At 47.8% G+C, this 14864-nt stretch overlaps 6 protein-coding genes across 6 annotated transcripts; 3 read left to right on the forward strand and 3 right to left on the reverse strand.

The window, feature by feature from the left end:
• Positions 1–1105: 1105 nt before the first annotated feature.
• AOL_s00215g478 (uncharacterized protein) lies at positions 1106–4475 on the forward strand (the record flags this gene model as incomplete). Its single annotated transcript, XM_011129680.1, has 5 exons — positions 1106–1232; positions 1325–1521; positions 1575–1812; positions 1874–2957; positions 3023–4475. 5 exons carry the CDS (start codon positions 1106–1108, stop codon positions 4473–4475), a joined length of 3099 nt encoding a protein of 1032 aa, XP_011127982.1.
• Positions 4476–6198: 1723 nt separating this feature from the next.
• AOL_s00215g479 (uncharacterized protein) lies at positions 6199–6506 on the reverse strand (the record flags this gene model as incomplete). The annotated part of the gene is made up of 2 exons (XM_011129681.1): positions 6199–6207; positions 6294–6506. 2 exons carry the CDS (start codon positions 6504–6506, stop codon positions 6199–6201), a joined length of 222 nt encoding a protein of 73 aa, XP_011127983.1.
• Positions 6507–7249: 743 nt separating this feature from the next.
• On the forward strand, positions 7250–10530 carry AOL_s00215g480 (uncharacterized protein; the record flags this gene model as incomplete). The annotated part of the gene is made up of 4 exons (XM_011129682.1): positions 7250–7615; positions 7702–7821; positions 7880–7963; positions 8017–10530. 4 exons carry the CDS (start codon positions 7250–7252, stop codon positions 10528–10530), a joined length of 3084 nt encoding a protein of 1027 aa, XP_011127984.1.
• Positions 10531–11260: 730 nt separating this feature from the next.
• AOL_s00215g481 (uncharacterized protein) lies at positions 11261–12369 on the reverse strand (the record flags this gene model as incomplete). The annotated part of the gene is made up of 4 exons (XM_011129683.1): positions 11261–11637; positions 11721–11850; positions 11983–12190; positions 12284–12369. 4 exons carry the CDS (start codon positions 12367–12369, stop codon positions 11261–11263), a joined length of 801 nt encoding a protein of 266 aa, XP_011127985.1.
• A 34-nt stretch (positions 12370–12403) lies between these two features.
• AOL_s00215g482 (uncharacterized protein) lies at positions 12404–12643 on the reverse strand (the record flags this gene model as incomplete). Its single annotated transcript, XM_011129684.1, has 1 exon — positions 12404–12643. One exon carries the CDS (start codon positions 12641–12643, stop codon positions 12404–12406), a length of 240 nt encoding a protein of 79 aa, XP_011127986.1.
• Positions 12644–13654: 1011 nt separating this feature from the next.
• Positions 13655–14844, forward strand: AOL_s00215g483 (uncharacterized protein; the record flags this gene model as incomplete). The annotated part of the gene is made up of 3 exons (XM_011129685.1): positions 13655–13747; positions 13807–13855; positions 13916–14844. 3 exons carry the CDS (start codon positions 13655–13657, stop codon positions 14842–14844), a joined length of 1071 nt encoding a protein of 356 aa, XP_011127987.1.
• Between the last annotated feature and the right edge of the window lie 20 nt (positions 14845–14864).

Below are 14864 nucleotides of genomic sequence, written 5' to 3' on the forward strand. Positions count from 1 at the left end.
AATTTTATCGTTACATCGTGGTACGTAAAATAACATTTATTACCCTATTACACCCTCTAATCATTCCTTTAAAAAGCTAACAGCCAAGATCCTAGTTCACAACGTTAACAGGTAACAATCGGCAGATCATAACGATAGGTAGGGAAGAAGTGGTTTCACTGCAGTTGGGACCGAAGATATATGGTCCTCGTGAGGTTGATATCACACCAGATGATCCGAAATATATAGCAGCGACTACCAATGATGTAAGCCGTTATATTTAGATTTGCCTATAACGAGTAGGAGGAATTTTGATGGTGCGTTTTTAAGACCTGGTCTTGAAAAAAGAGGACGGGTGTAACCCGGGCCGCTGCTCCCCCTACTTTTCCTCGAGAGAGCAAGTTTTGCCGGGGGAGACGGTAACCATAACTGGAATGGGAAGGTGTCGATCAGGCTGTTTGCGGGGAGGAAATTGGTTGTGTTGGATGTTAAGTATTATTTCCTTTGACCATTAAGAAGATTCATTGGAATGAGACATGCGGGTGTGAATTCCAGGGTCGAGGCTATGGGACTTGGCCATGATACCTTATAACGTTATATACGTTATCACGACGCTCACCCCTCCTCGTGATTTGTATTGTGTTGAGCCTGTTGTATTTTAGAGCGCCACCAGGGATAGCTCACAAGACAGGGCTCCGGGCTCCGGGCGGATACCCCACGCCGCCAACACCACGAGATCTCGATGATGTGACAGCTGCCAACCTGCCGCACGCTGGACAGATAGACACAGACAGACACACTTACATTCCACCTCCACGAACCAGCCTTTCCAAGCAATACTCCGCCAGGATACCAAGACTGCACTCCTCACCTCCATCGCTTCCACTCCTCCCTCCGTTATATTACCTCCTTCAGTCCCAACATCTATCTCCATACCAACCTTGACCCTGTGTGTGCTGCCGGAAAACGACGTCACTGCACCGAGGACCGGACCTGAGTTTCTATGTCCACACGCTACCACCTCCTTAGCTAGGGTTCTCAGGACTTGCCCCTCATGTAAGGCACCCCATCTGTCTGCGGGGAGATTGGAAGACGAAATCCTAATATTGATGATTACCTACTTCCTATGTCTAGGTTCGAAAAGTCTCTTTACGACCTCATCCGCGGCCTTCGCGCCCACAAGGGAAATGAAAAGGCCTATATTGCCCAGTCAATGCAGGAATGCAGGAACGAAGCTAGATCGAACGATATGGGTACTTGAATCCTTATTCCTTATACTCGATATCCCCGCGTACGCATGAGCTAGGAAACGGACTAACGAATTATTGGGGTTATTACATAATAGATATAAAATGCGCCGCGATACTCAAACTTATATACCTCGAAATGTTCGGCCATAGCATGTCGTGGGCTTCTTTTCATGTCTTGGAAGTCATGTCCTCGCAGAAGTTCGTGCAGAAGAGGGTGGGGTATTTGGCTGCCGTCCAGAGCTTTCGGCTGGATACAGACGTTTTGATGTTAGCGACGAACTTGTTGAAAAAGGTTGGTGGTCTAAATTAGTGGATGTGAGAAATTAGAAGCTAACTGGAATATAGGATCTCTCGTCGCCAAACCAGTTCGAGTTATCTTTGGCTATTAACGGGTTATCGCATATCGTATCTCCATCTTTGGCAAGAGATTTAACGCCGGACCTGATAGCGAAAATGAACCATTCCAACCCTTATATTCGAAAAAAGGCGGTGTTGGTTATGTATAAAATATTCTTACAGTTTCCCGAAGCTTTACGAACGAGTTTTCCGAGACTGAGGGAACGGCTAGAAGATAACGATGAGAGTAAGAAACTTCTCTAGTGTCAGCAGAGACTCCATTCATAACTAACTTCTCTTTTCTACAGCTGTGGTATCTGCAACCGTCAATGTAATCTGCGAACTATCCAGGAAGAATCCGAGGAACTATCTTCCTCTCGCTCCACAACTTTTCAACCTCCTCACAACATCAAAGAATAACTGGATGACAATCAAAATCATCAAGCTGTTTTCCTCTTTAACTCCCCTCGAACCCCGACTTGTGAAAAAACTTGTCCCACCGATATCAAACATCATAAAGACCACAACTGCCATGTCCCTTCTTTACGAATGTATCAACGGCCTAATCTCCGGTGGCCTATTAACACACTTAGCCGGCACTTCAGACGGCGAAGACCTTGCTATTCTATGTGTTGGGAAACTAAGAGGTTTCCTCGTAGAAGGGGATAGTAATCTTAAATACGTTGCGTTACTAGCACTGACGAAGATGACAAAGACGCATGGGTATCTCGTTGCAGCTGAGAAAGATGTTATATTGGAATGTATAGACGACGAGGATGTTAGCATTCGACTAAGGGCGTTGGAGTTAGTTGTGGGAATGGTAGATGTGGAGATTTTACAACCGGTCGTAGGAAGGTTGTTACGGCAGTTAAGACCCGTGTCTTCGGATGATAATGATATATCCGGAAAGAAGGAGTATGATGATAACGAGGAAGATGATGAAAACGGGGAAGTGGAGTTGGTAAAGAGGACAGCGGGACCGGCAAAGCCAGCTGTCAGTTTACCTGATGACTATAAGGATGGGGTGATACGCAGGATCTTAGAGATGTGCTCAAAGGATACCTATGCGAATATGCCAGACTTTGAATGGTATATTGACGTATTGGTTCAATTGGTGAGGTATTGCCCCGGGGAGATTAAGTCAAGTGGGGGCCAGAGTTTGGATGATGAGGATTTTGAGGAAGCCTACATGGCGGGAGGAAAGGTTGATGTTGGGGAGGAGATTGGGAGGGAGTTAAGGAATGTAGCGGTGAGGGTTAAGACAGTTAGGAGGCAAGCAACGGAGGCAGCGGAGTTGTTGATGGGGAGGAGTAGTACGATGTTCCCAGTTACCGGAGGCGGCGGGAAAAGGGTGCTATTGGCAGCAGCATGGATCGTGGGAGAATACGCAGAGTATGCAAAGTTTCCTTTTGGGTGTTTTGGGGTTTAGCGGGTGCTAACTTATTGATGGGGATTAGACATTTACGAAGTCCTAACGAGACGATTGATTCTTTACTACAATCGTCAAATGCATCTTTACCAGCGGATGTGGTCTCGACTTATGTCCAGGCCATACCAAAAGTCTATTCCTATCTCACATCGAATGATTCTATCGCATGGACACCGGAACGGAAAACAACAGTTACGCTTCTTACGAACAGGGTAGTCGAGTTTCTGGAAACACTCAGCTCTTCACCTCACTTAGAGGTTCAAGAACGAGCGGTTGGTTTCCTGGAAATATTTAGATTGGCAAAAGAGGCTATAGCCGAACAACCCGCCAACGCGAATAGAATACCAGACGAAGACGAAGGTGGAATACAAGAAGAATACGACCCGCCGCTAATACTTACCCAGGCGATCCCTAGTCTCTTTCACGGGTTTGAGTTGAACCCTGTGGCGCCAAGAGCCCAAAGAAAGGTCCCAATTCCTGATACCCTCGACTTGGAGACTCCTATAAACTCCCAATTGGCTTTCTTGCTAAGCTCCGCGGACTATGACGCTGGGGTAGGAGATTTTGACCCGACGGCCGCGGCTGCGGACGAGGAGTTTGAGAAGTTTTACTACCAGAAACCCGTGGTTGTTGTTGAAACAGCTGCCCAGAGAATCGATCGAGCAGCATCCAATGCTTCTGGTGGGGATAAACATGGTATTACAGGGTCGTATCAGTCTGGAGAGGACACCTATCTTGATCCGGACATCGTAGCACGGAGGAAAGCTGAGAGAAGGGAGAGAAATAAAGACGATCCATTCTATATTGGAAGCACGGGAGCTAGTGGAATAACTACGCCTAATCCTTTAGGGGGTGAGCACTTTGATATCGATAGTATTCCTATTATGAAGTTGGATCTAGGAGATGGTGTAGGTTTGATAAAGGAGGGTAATGTAGGGGCACCGGTTCCAAGAGTCAAGGTTGAGATTGCTGCCGATGAAGGAGATGGTATGGACGATGGCGAGGATATCGAACCTGTTGGGGTTGGGAGCTTGAGGATCAAGGGCAAGAAAGGCAAGGGCAAGAATATACTCAACGTTGATTCGAGCAATCTTGTTGGGTTCTCGTTGGAAGAACCCGAGGAAGACTTGCTTGCCCAGGAAGAAGATGTGGCAAAGGCGAAGAAGGAAGTGGAAAGACTTAGAGGCGAGATTGCTAGGGCGGCGGAGAGGGTTAGGGTTCCGACTGTCCAACCAATTGTTGAAGTTCCACCACAAGCTCAAGCTCAACCCACAGAGGTTGCGAAGAAAAAGAAGAAGAAGAAAGTGGTGGAGGAAGGTGACGACGGTGAGAAGAAGAAAGTCAAAAAGAAGAAAAAGAAGGAAGGGGAACAGGGAACCGGCGACCAAGCGGAAAGTATACCTGTTGTCAAGAAGAAGAAAAAGAAGAGGCGATCGTCAACAGCGGAAGCGGGAGGGGATGCCGGCGAGGATGCCGGGTGAGGTGGTGGAGCTGTCTGCGTCTTGGGTAGGCAGATAGTGGTGCTGGCGAGCAGGAGGAGCAGCAGCTGTACAGTAAAGAATTATAATTATAACCAAAACCTGCAAGGCCAAGGAAAAACCTGAAGCGTCGACGGATGATTTGATATTGCATTTGAGGCTCGTTTCACGCTGGAACAGAAATCTCGAAGTGGGCCCACAATGACGATGGACACGTCATAGATCACGAAGGAAGAGCAGGCCAGATGGGAAGCCCAGGTCTTTAGTCACGTTGGCAGCATCTCTGTCGACGACATGGCAGCCAGCGATGCATCTGTGAGAAGCTGTCGATGAGGGTGTCAGACATTAAGCAATGATGTGTTGGCTGGTGTTGTCAATAATATCTTGATCGTTAAATGCAATGCTCACAGCCGCAGCAGCCAGGCCGGACTGTAACATATCATACATACCCTTTCCCTTGGGGGGAAAGGGAAAAACCAAGGGAGATTTAGACGGTCCAGTCCAGTCAGACTAGACAGCATGTCAGCCCCACCATCGCCAGCCAATCCTCGAGCGGGCATGGTTGCTGCCAGATTCGGCTGCTCTTCATGCATGTTTGTTATCGATACTGCGAGCAATCCAGCCTAGACAGAGCCCTTGAACCCTGGTGGAGAGCTAGTTAGCGGGAGATGGCGAATCATGACATTCGAGGCCTGGGGCCATCGGCAAGACCATGCATGGATGGGAAGCTGGAGCTCGTTTTCGCATTGAACCAGACCGTGCTAGCGGTTACGCCGTCGAATGGCGTACGAGGCCGGTACCGTTACCTGGTAGGCGATGGCAGAGATGGCGAGATAGCCTGTGCAGAACGGTAGACGGGACTCGTAGATGGAGTGCCAATGGGATGATGTGCCTCTCTCATCAAGCTTGCAAGCTGACATTGTCATGTTAGTCCCAGTCCGCTTGAAAATGTTATATATGATACACTGCACTGTACGGTACCATGTAATAGGCAACTTTCAAAATTAGTAGGTTTAGGTTAGAAACCCCACGTAAAGTCGATTGAGGCTTGATGTTCGAAGGAGGAGAAAGTGAATCTGAAGGTCGAGGATACTAATATATCCCGGCCACCCTCCAACTCCACACTTCGACATATATATGATATATGTAGGCTGCTTCTCCCCCCTCGTCCAACCCTGCCCTGCTGGAGTGCCCTGCCCCGTCTGCGGATGTTGCGTGCGTCGGTTGTTACATACACACAACAGCCCTGTCGTGCCCGTCCCGCTTTCTAAATTCGAAATTCGAAATTTCTTTTCTTTTATTTTCGTTTCGACGAATTTGCCGGAAGAAAAAAAAAGGAATATTAATCGTCAAGGTCGAATCGAGAAGGGTAGACGCTTCAGTATCAAGAGCTCGCGCCCGAGAATGGCTGCAGGCTAACCTAGGCTAGGATTAAAACGTCTGTTCTCCACCTTTCCCCCCAGACCAGAATTATATCTCGAGCAGCCCACCCTTTCTCGGACTGCTTGCATTTTCAACCTTCAACTTCAGCGAAAAAGAGAGTCCCGGCATCGTCGCTGTAGACTGCCATCCGACGGGACGCTGACGACTTGAGTCGAGAGCTTCCGGTAAGCTTGGGGAGGAATCGCCCGCTGGTCGAGGAATCAAGCAAGCAATTTTGTATTTCTGTAATGACGGCTCCCACGAACGAACACCTGACGACAGCTTTTCTCATGCACCATCGGATTCAAGCGACCTGTATTTTGTATATTTCGCACCTTGAAGATTAGGACACACATATAAAACCATATAGGATAGCATCGCGGCCACATATTTTCTTACCTGATATTTGGCATCATCTTGTTTCCCTCGTTTTCGTCGATAAACCCTTCCTGTTCCTCTTTCTAACCCGGCATTTGCACCCCAATCCCGCCCGTCGAAAACGACGTCTTCATATGGCCCATATCTCGGGCTCCTGTCGAACTGTCCCGCACCGTAGTTAACCTTCTGCAGAGAGTCGTCTCGAACCTCCCTCTGTGCTTCCACGCAGGACATCCCTCCGACAACCAGCTTCCCCTCCCTCTAGCTTGCAGGGTCTCGTCCAGTCCAGTCGATCCAGTTTCTGTATCGTACGCCTCCTCTCCTGGCCTTCCCTGCCCTGCCGACCTCGCGTTCTGGTTTGACTGCGAGTGCTGCGTGCGTCTGTTTGAGCTGTTCTGGATTGGCCCTCCAACCGAGAAGGACGAACGACGCATCTCAACCCAGCCAACCAGTCTCGCCGGGCATCGTTTCTCCCATCACATCGCTGCTCGCCCGTCAAATCACAAATCCTGACTCCACCGATAGACCCTTGGTATTAATTTTGCCCACAATCCCGTCTAATCCCTTCTCCTCTTTTTCTTTTTTCTCTCTTCCTTCCATTTTTTTTGGTTTTATTTCCAAAAGTGTTCGTTGCTGGGAAGAGGTTAGTAAGTTGAGTTGATTTTATATTTCCGGTTCTGATAGTCGGCTCGGTTGCTAGATGATTGACAGACATAACATGAGTTCTGGCTGGTACTGATTCCTAAGCCTGATATAAACCTTAGTTGACTTGACCATCTTCGTTCCTCTTCCATGCCATCAACCACAAACCTAAACTTCAACATCAACCTCAAATAGACCGGCTTCAACATTTAAATCACACTCTCCAGCTCGGCTAGAGAACATTCTTCGCAGAGAACAAGCTCCCGTGCCACAGATTCTTCGAATTTCCTGGATATCATTATCGAGCTGCTTGGCTGCTTGGAGCCTCATTCAAGATGGATTTCTCAGCACCTACTCGACCAATACCCACCACATCCTCTCTGTTTGCTAGCTCTGCTCCTGCCGCCAAACCTCCCTCTACGGCAAACCCTAGCAATATTTCTCATTCCCTACAGTCACAAGCCTCTAGTTCAGGTGCTTCAGGATCATCATCTGCGAGTTTAAAGCGGACATCGACAGACCTCACTGATGGACTAGGCGCGTCTGGAAGCAACACCATGCCATCTCTACGATCTCGATCAAACAAGGTTGCGAAGAACTCTCAGAATGGGGTCGATTTGTCTAATTCCCCTGGTCAACTGCAAAATGGGGAGCCGAAATCTATCAGCCCTCCTGCTCCTGTATATGATCCCAGAGATGATGTATGTCTGCTGCACCCCATACCTTTCGCTTATATTGAAAGCCATGTGCTATTTTGGATACCCCTGCTGACTGATGACTCCTACAGCAAATCAAAGACCTTCAGACGGATCTTGCTAAGCTCCAGAAATGTGCTACTTGTGTGGTCTGCCAGGATCTACTCTTTGAACCTTACTCATTAGGGTGTGGACATGTGTTCTGCTACTCGGTATAAAGCGATGACTCGGGTCCTTAATGTAAACTAAGATGCTGATGGGTGTTTCTAGTGTCTGAGAGATTGGTTTCGCCAGAAGAGGACTTGTCCGGAGTGCCGAGCTCGTGTTAGGCACCAGCCAGCTCCTGCATATCTCGTAGGTCTAAAGTTAAAATGTTTACGATGCGAGTTCTAACGATCTAATGATAGATTCGAGACATGATCGACACATTCGTCCAACGAACTATACTTCAATCGCCCCATGAGGAAGGAGAAACTCTAAAACAGCAGAAGGAAGAGGCTCTCAGGATGGTTGAAGCAGATAAGTCTGATCCACGGGGGCTCTTTGGGGGGATGTTTGCTCGAAGATCAGATCTCCAACCTATTTATGATCCTGCCGATGGTGTTGCGCGGTGCCCAGACTGTAATTGGGAAATTGAAGGTCGGGTATGCGCTAGCTGTGGACGGCGCTTTCACAACTCTGAAATGCCAGACGCCGATAGCGATGCGAGCGACGCTAGTGAATTTTCTGAGGAGGATGATGATGATTCGGAACTAGACGAAGATGAAGATAGTGTACAGGGGTCAGACGCATCGGTCAGAATGGATGATGATATGGATGACGAAGAAGACTATCACGATGACAGTGACATCGACAATGGATGGGAACCGGACTACGACCAAGATCACAGACTAGCCCTCGCACTCCAGGATTCGTACCATCAAGAGTTTATGAGATACCTTGGAGCTACGCCTAATTGGGTGGAAGAACATTTCGGCGCCGACAGAGCACTGGCGGCTAGGGAAGCGGCTAGGAACTATGTCGAACGATCCATGAGCCGTAACCTGTCAAGCCCCGGCCGATCACTACAACCAAGTTCGCCATATAGCAGAGACTCGGAAGATGATAGTGAGGAGCATACCCTTGATGAAGATGACAGTGAAATGGACGATTTTATTGTACACGATACTCCGGACCGCCGACCTCGACGCCAACAACCAGCAGCACCTACATTGAGACGGCATGCTCGGAGGAGTGTTGCTGATCTGTCCGACGATGAAGACGAGGATGACGATGAAGACGACGAACCTGTGTTGAGAAGGGACAGAGCGCGATATTTCGAAAGACATCCCATCATCATTAGTTCTGACAACGAGGACGACGAGGAAGCTGCAGGCTTGATTAGCGCAGCGGGTTATGCACAACTCGATCATGATACTACAACTGGAGACGATGACGACGATGAGGATAGCCTGGATGAGAGCAATATTGGTCAGATTTTAAGACCTGCTGGTCCTCTACGAGCAAACACCATGCCAGCAACTACTGCATCCACTAGCACGCGCCGTAACCTAAGGGAACAAGCAGCTATCGAGCATCAGCGAAGTGCCACCCCCCCAGTAACCCGGCGACGACGTAGGACAGTCACATTTCAGGTCCCAGATGATGCGGATGGGGAAAATGATAGTGACACTAGAGATGGAGAGGGAGATTTAGATATGGACAGACATTCGAGAGCAGGTTCCACCTCGTTAGCCTCCATCACCTCCAACCGAACTGACGCGTCGACTCATTCCAATCGCAGTGGCGGAAATTCTTTTTCGCAAGATACACCTTCAGTTAATGAGGATGAGTCCTCAGACGACTCTTTGCCGCGACAGCGACGGCGGAGGGCGGGCAACGCCACATCCTCGTCAAATCTTAGGCGTGCCACGACAGCTCATCCATCTGGTGGGTCACGAAATAGAACTGCACGTCCAACAAATAATGTCGACCCAATGGTGCACCGACTTTTGCGAACATTTAACGCCCAGAGGAATGAATCTCAGCTAGAGGGGCTTGGTATGTCAGTGTTGGAAAATGCAATTACATTCACGCCTAGCCCTCGATCAGCCAGCCACGATCTTCAAGAACTAAATGATCCGATCGTAATTTCAAGCAGTCCTGGTCCCACACTTTTCCAAAGGGATGGACATCGAGCAAGTCTCAGCTCTCAGACAGCCAGCAGGGAATCTAGTCAGAATCCTCTCTCCCCGTCATCTCAGCAAACTTTGACCCCATCGCGTGGAGTGAGTGTGCTCTCCAACGAGTCCACTCCCCGTCCTAGTATCGCAAGCCCCGCAGCTAATGCGATGACGGCCGCCCTATCGAACGCAACAGGCGAGCCTAGCGCTTGGGAAATGGTGGCTGCTCCGAGCAGTGTTACATCGAGCACTGCAGCCACTCTCGGGAGCACGCAAAATGGTCTTTCTAATAGAGGTATGAGAACGAGACGAAGCAACGCTGCTCTCCGGGGGCATGACATCCAACGGACAGGTACACCTACAGGACGCAATTCTACCAGGTCGAGCCGTAATGCCGCGCACGCCCCCGCAGACAGTCGAGATATTCAAGGGAGGGCCCGGGACTTTCTCGCCCAGCGTACGAGGGAGGTTCAAGCGGCAAATGCAAATGGACAGGCCTCCAACAACATGAGAGTCACGCGGAACAGCCAGGCTGCGACTACAGCTATGTCATTGCAGCAGAGAATTGCTGCCAACCGTGCAAGAGATTCCACGACACCCACTCCTGCTTCACAGAACCAACTGACCGGGAATGATCCAGCTCCACCCCGTCTAACAAGAACCGATACTGCAGGCTCTGCGAGCCGTAGATTAGGGTTTCAGATTGGACAAGGCAACAATCCAGGCCCATTGTTTGTTATCGATGATGACAACCATTAAAATTGCTTGCGCACGTTTGATTTCTTTGGTCAAATACAGCCGTTTAATCGATAACCCTACACCGGGGACGGCTAGACATCTATCTCTATTCTTTTCCTGCGGGGCACTATTAGGGTTTCTTTTCACCTTTCGCAGATTATCAGAGGACATTGTTTACGGCGCAATATTTCCTTCTTATCTTTGTCGTCCCCTGTATAACCTCTTTTTTTCTTCTCCTCTCCATGCTCGTTACTCCGAACGATTACACGACAGATCTACGATAACTATGAATGCAACGGCCGAGATACGATGCTTACTCGTGCTTCTTATCTTATCACACGCACGCACGCATGCACGCACACACCTACACACATTTGTATTACCCCTCGTGTTTACCCTTCCCCTGGATTGCTTCTTACATCCTTGTCTATTTTATTTTTATTTTTATTTTCCTGTTGCTCCCCAGATACGAGCTTTCGATTTCCGTTATACTTATACGGCCCGTAGACCTTTAGCAAAGGTGCCAAATACAAAAGAATTTGATTTATCCAAATTGGACACAATAGCTTCGGTATTACTATGTGATCATGTGTGACGTGCCACCTAAATCTTCTACAGCTTAACAGTATTGTGCTGGTTCGACTGTCGAGAACTGATTGCCGCAATTATGGTAGGGCTATAAGGCTATATTTCTTATCTCACCTCAGCTCTATCCAAATATCGAAAGATTCACAAAATCTAGAGGCGCTATCTAGTCCTTCTTCAAATCGCTCATGACTTCACTGATAACACCGCCACCGGCTGTTTTCTCCCTTTCATCCTCATCTTCCTCTTCGCCTTCTGCCCTAACTCCCTTGACAATGGTCACAAGCTGTAGACCGTCACCGACTTCGATATGTCTCTCAACAGCGCTAGTGAATGCATCCTTCACGATTTTCTCAACTTGCTCCTTCGATAGATCGACCTTGGGCCTGGGTTCCTCGCCGTTTGAGCCCGGTACGAATTGATTCTTGAAGTTGATCTGGTTGTCGAGGAAAGGGGTTATTAAGGAAGCAGCGGCACCGTAGGCACGGGATTGTTCGCGTTCGAAGGAGCCGACGTAGTCGTAAGAGTAGATTGCACCGACGCCTTTATATAGTTATAGTGTTAGTTTGGATATTTTTTTATTTGCTTGTTTGTCAAATCGATGGTAGATTTGCGGGGTTACGTACCTTCTTCATCGAGGCCACCAAGGAGGGGTTGACAGTAGTAAGGGAAAAATCGCTTTTGATACAAAATCCGCGACAACATGACCGCAGCAGCAGCTACAGTGATATGTTTATCGTGATTTCGTTTGTAATCCTATATCCCTCCCCAACAATATTTCATTAGTTACCCATTTTTCCAACTGTCTTTCCTTCGATTTATTTCCATGATTTTAAGAAGGAAAGAAGAAGAAAACCCGTAGATGAAAAGAGGAGGACTATTCCATACATCGATCTTCCTAGCCACCTTTCTTACTAACTCCTCACCATCTGCAGACATACCGACAACGCCTAATATGAGGCCGCTGCCGATATCATAGACTTTGCGCGCGGTACGGGTGTTGATGCTGTAACCTTCGGAGGAACGCGTGTCGCCGGCGATGATTACGTAGTCTTTACCCGCGATACCGAGGATACAGCCGCCGTTTTCGGTATACCTGCCATAGGTCATTAGTATATATTTTAGATAGTAGAGTTTGATATGTATCCTATATAAGAAGGATACCAGAGTATGGGCAATGGACGCTTACGGGCTCCAGTGGTGCTGTCTGGGCTGGGATGCTGTGGTCGGGTGGACATTGGGCTGTGAGTGTGGGAGGAGGTAGGAGGAGGCCATGGTGAAGGTGGAGATGTTTCGTGATTGTGGAGTTTTATGGGTATAGATGGACGACGGGTGGTGGTGGGTAGGTGGTGATGAGGTTGTGGGAGATAGCTTGGAGCTTTGGAGCTGGGTTGACGTGGGTCCTTTGATACGAAGCTCGAATTGCGTGGACACCGGGCAACACATTTTGCGGGCGAAATGCAACAGGGTTTACGGTTTTGTCCTGAGAGTTACGACGTTGCTCGTAGTAAGCTATTTCTCTAGCTAGTTTGCTCACTATTTTGGGCATTGATTTTAGTATAGAGCTTAGAATTGTATTTAAAAAATGCTGCCTATGGTCTAGGAGTTTAAAACTGTGAGATTTAGCTAGTTTCGGATCGATACTGATTCTGAACATGACTGAATTATAGCCCATAACCGTGGCACGACATATAATCAATATCCTATAATAGTTGAGCCTAACCATAGACAAAGGTGCAGAATTAAAAATCGGATAGAAATTCTGAACCTCATGACTAGACATTCCAGTGCCTTTTTCAGGGGGCCGATACTTAAAATTGTGGTAGACTTACTGCTTTTCGTACTCTCATATATACTATGTAACCAGTTACATTCTCTAACTAAGCTTATGCACAACCATTCTCTAGAGCTCTCCCAATGTGATGACATTTAACTGGTACTATAGCCTGAGTCTACATAGAAAGCATGGTCATAATTATACAAAATAGGGCTTCAGTATTGCACAAACCTTAAATGGGGTTTATTGATACTGATCTGCCGCGGCGTTAGTGAATCAAAGAAATCATCTACGTTTTCAGTAATCCGGTAACATTATAGTATTCTTGGAACACAATCTCAAATCATATTAACCCTGTATCTGGATATCCTTATTGAAATCTGCAAATGATACAGTATTAATATATTTACTCTGATATGGATAATGAATGTATCCATTTCAGATCTGCAGAACGTATGATATCAAAGAATCAAAATTATGTACCGAGAAGTACATAGGACCCTTCAGTGTTCAGAGTACCAGACTATACAAAGCGTTAAAAAATAAATGGCTTTGTAACGCTAAAAGGACATCCATATATCATAAAACGACTCTTCTTCTACAAGATCTCTAATCTGAAGTCTCGTGCCTGGTATTTTGATGTCCAAAATGTTGCATGTTTTGCGTTGCCCCAACCTATCCCATGGTCTTGGTCTTGGCAGGCTATGTCCAGTCCGCGCTGGGCGGCGACAGTATCTCGAAACCAATATCCTTGATACTTCTTAATTCACGAACACCAAAAAAATGCTGGGTTTAGTACAATACGACAGCGATGAGGAAGATAGCCAGGAAATCGAGGAACCACAATCTCCTCAAGAATCTTCAGCAAACATTAAGGTATTATCGATTAATATATCTTCTTTTTGGTTCAGTTACTGACGTGCCAGATCGCGTAGGGCGGACCCAAGGCTATAGACACAGCTACCCCTGCCATATCAACAAAAGGTATGCTCTATATCAAGGCCCAGGATCGCAACAGCTATGATAGTTAGCTAAAGCCCTCAGATGCTGCGTCCAGGAACGTGATAGCCCCCGTCGCGGCACCGACGTCTGCAGTCCTTGCGATATCCTCGCCGCCACCAATTCAAGGACCCCAAGTCCCCTCACAGAATGAGAACGATACCTTTGGACCTATGCGCCCAGTGTCAATCGAGATAGAATACCCGCCTTCCGACGAGGGTGAGAACTCAAGACCGACATCGCCTCCACTATCACCTTACTCCCACGCACGATCGCTTTTACGTTCATACACGATTCCGAATCTTACACCCGATTTCTCAATCCCCGAATCACCGCCTGGGTCTCCACCGGCGGCTACATCGAAACAATTTGCTACTTTCCTGAATCTTAAAAAGAAAAACGTTCATTTCAACCAAAAGTTATCGCAGACTATGGCTTTACGAAATCCGAATTTGTTGGAGAATTTGATGATGCACGTTGGTATGGATTCTGTGGGGCAGTATGCGAGTAATTGGAGGAAAGATATTTGGAATCCAGATCCGAAGTTTTTGGGGGAAGGAATTGAGAGTTTGAGAGGGGAGAATGCAGTACAAGCTTTGGCGAGGTTGCAAAAGGTTGGATTTGAGGAGAGGATGGCAGAGAGGAAGACAGTGGAGTTTGTGGGGAGTAGTAGTGCTAGTGGAGACAAAGGCGGTAGTGGAAAACCACAAGCCCCAATGAGTGCTGCAGAACGGGTGATGTCTGGGCTTGATCGTGAGAGAAAACCGTCACCATCGGTATCGAGGCGAGACGGACAGGGTGGTCCTATGAGAAGAGAAGATGATAGAGATCGTGACCGTAATAGGAACCGCGACGACGGGAGGAGGGAAAGGTATAGAGATGAGCCGGAAAGGCATAAACGGCATAGGTCACGATCGCGAGAACGCTCGAAGGAAAGGCAGCGGTACCGGGAGAGAGATTACGGAAGAAGGTAGTCCATCATGCAAACCAGCGG

Source organism: Orbilia oligospora (genome assembly GCF_000225545.1).
Source record: "Orbilia oligospora ATCC 24927 unplaced genomic scaffold scaffold00215, whole genome shotgun sequence".
Lineage (NCBI taxonomy): Eukaryota > Fungi > Ascomycota > Orbiliomycetes > Orbiliales > Orbiliaceae > Orbilia > Orbilia oligospora.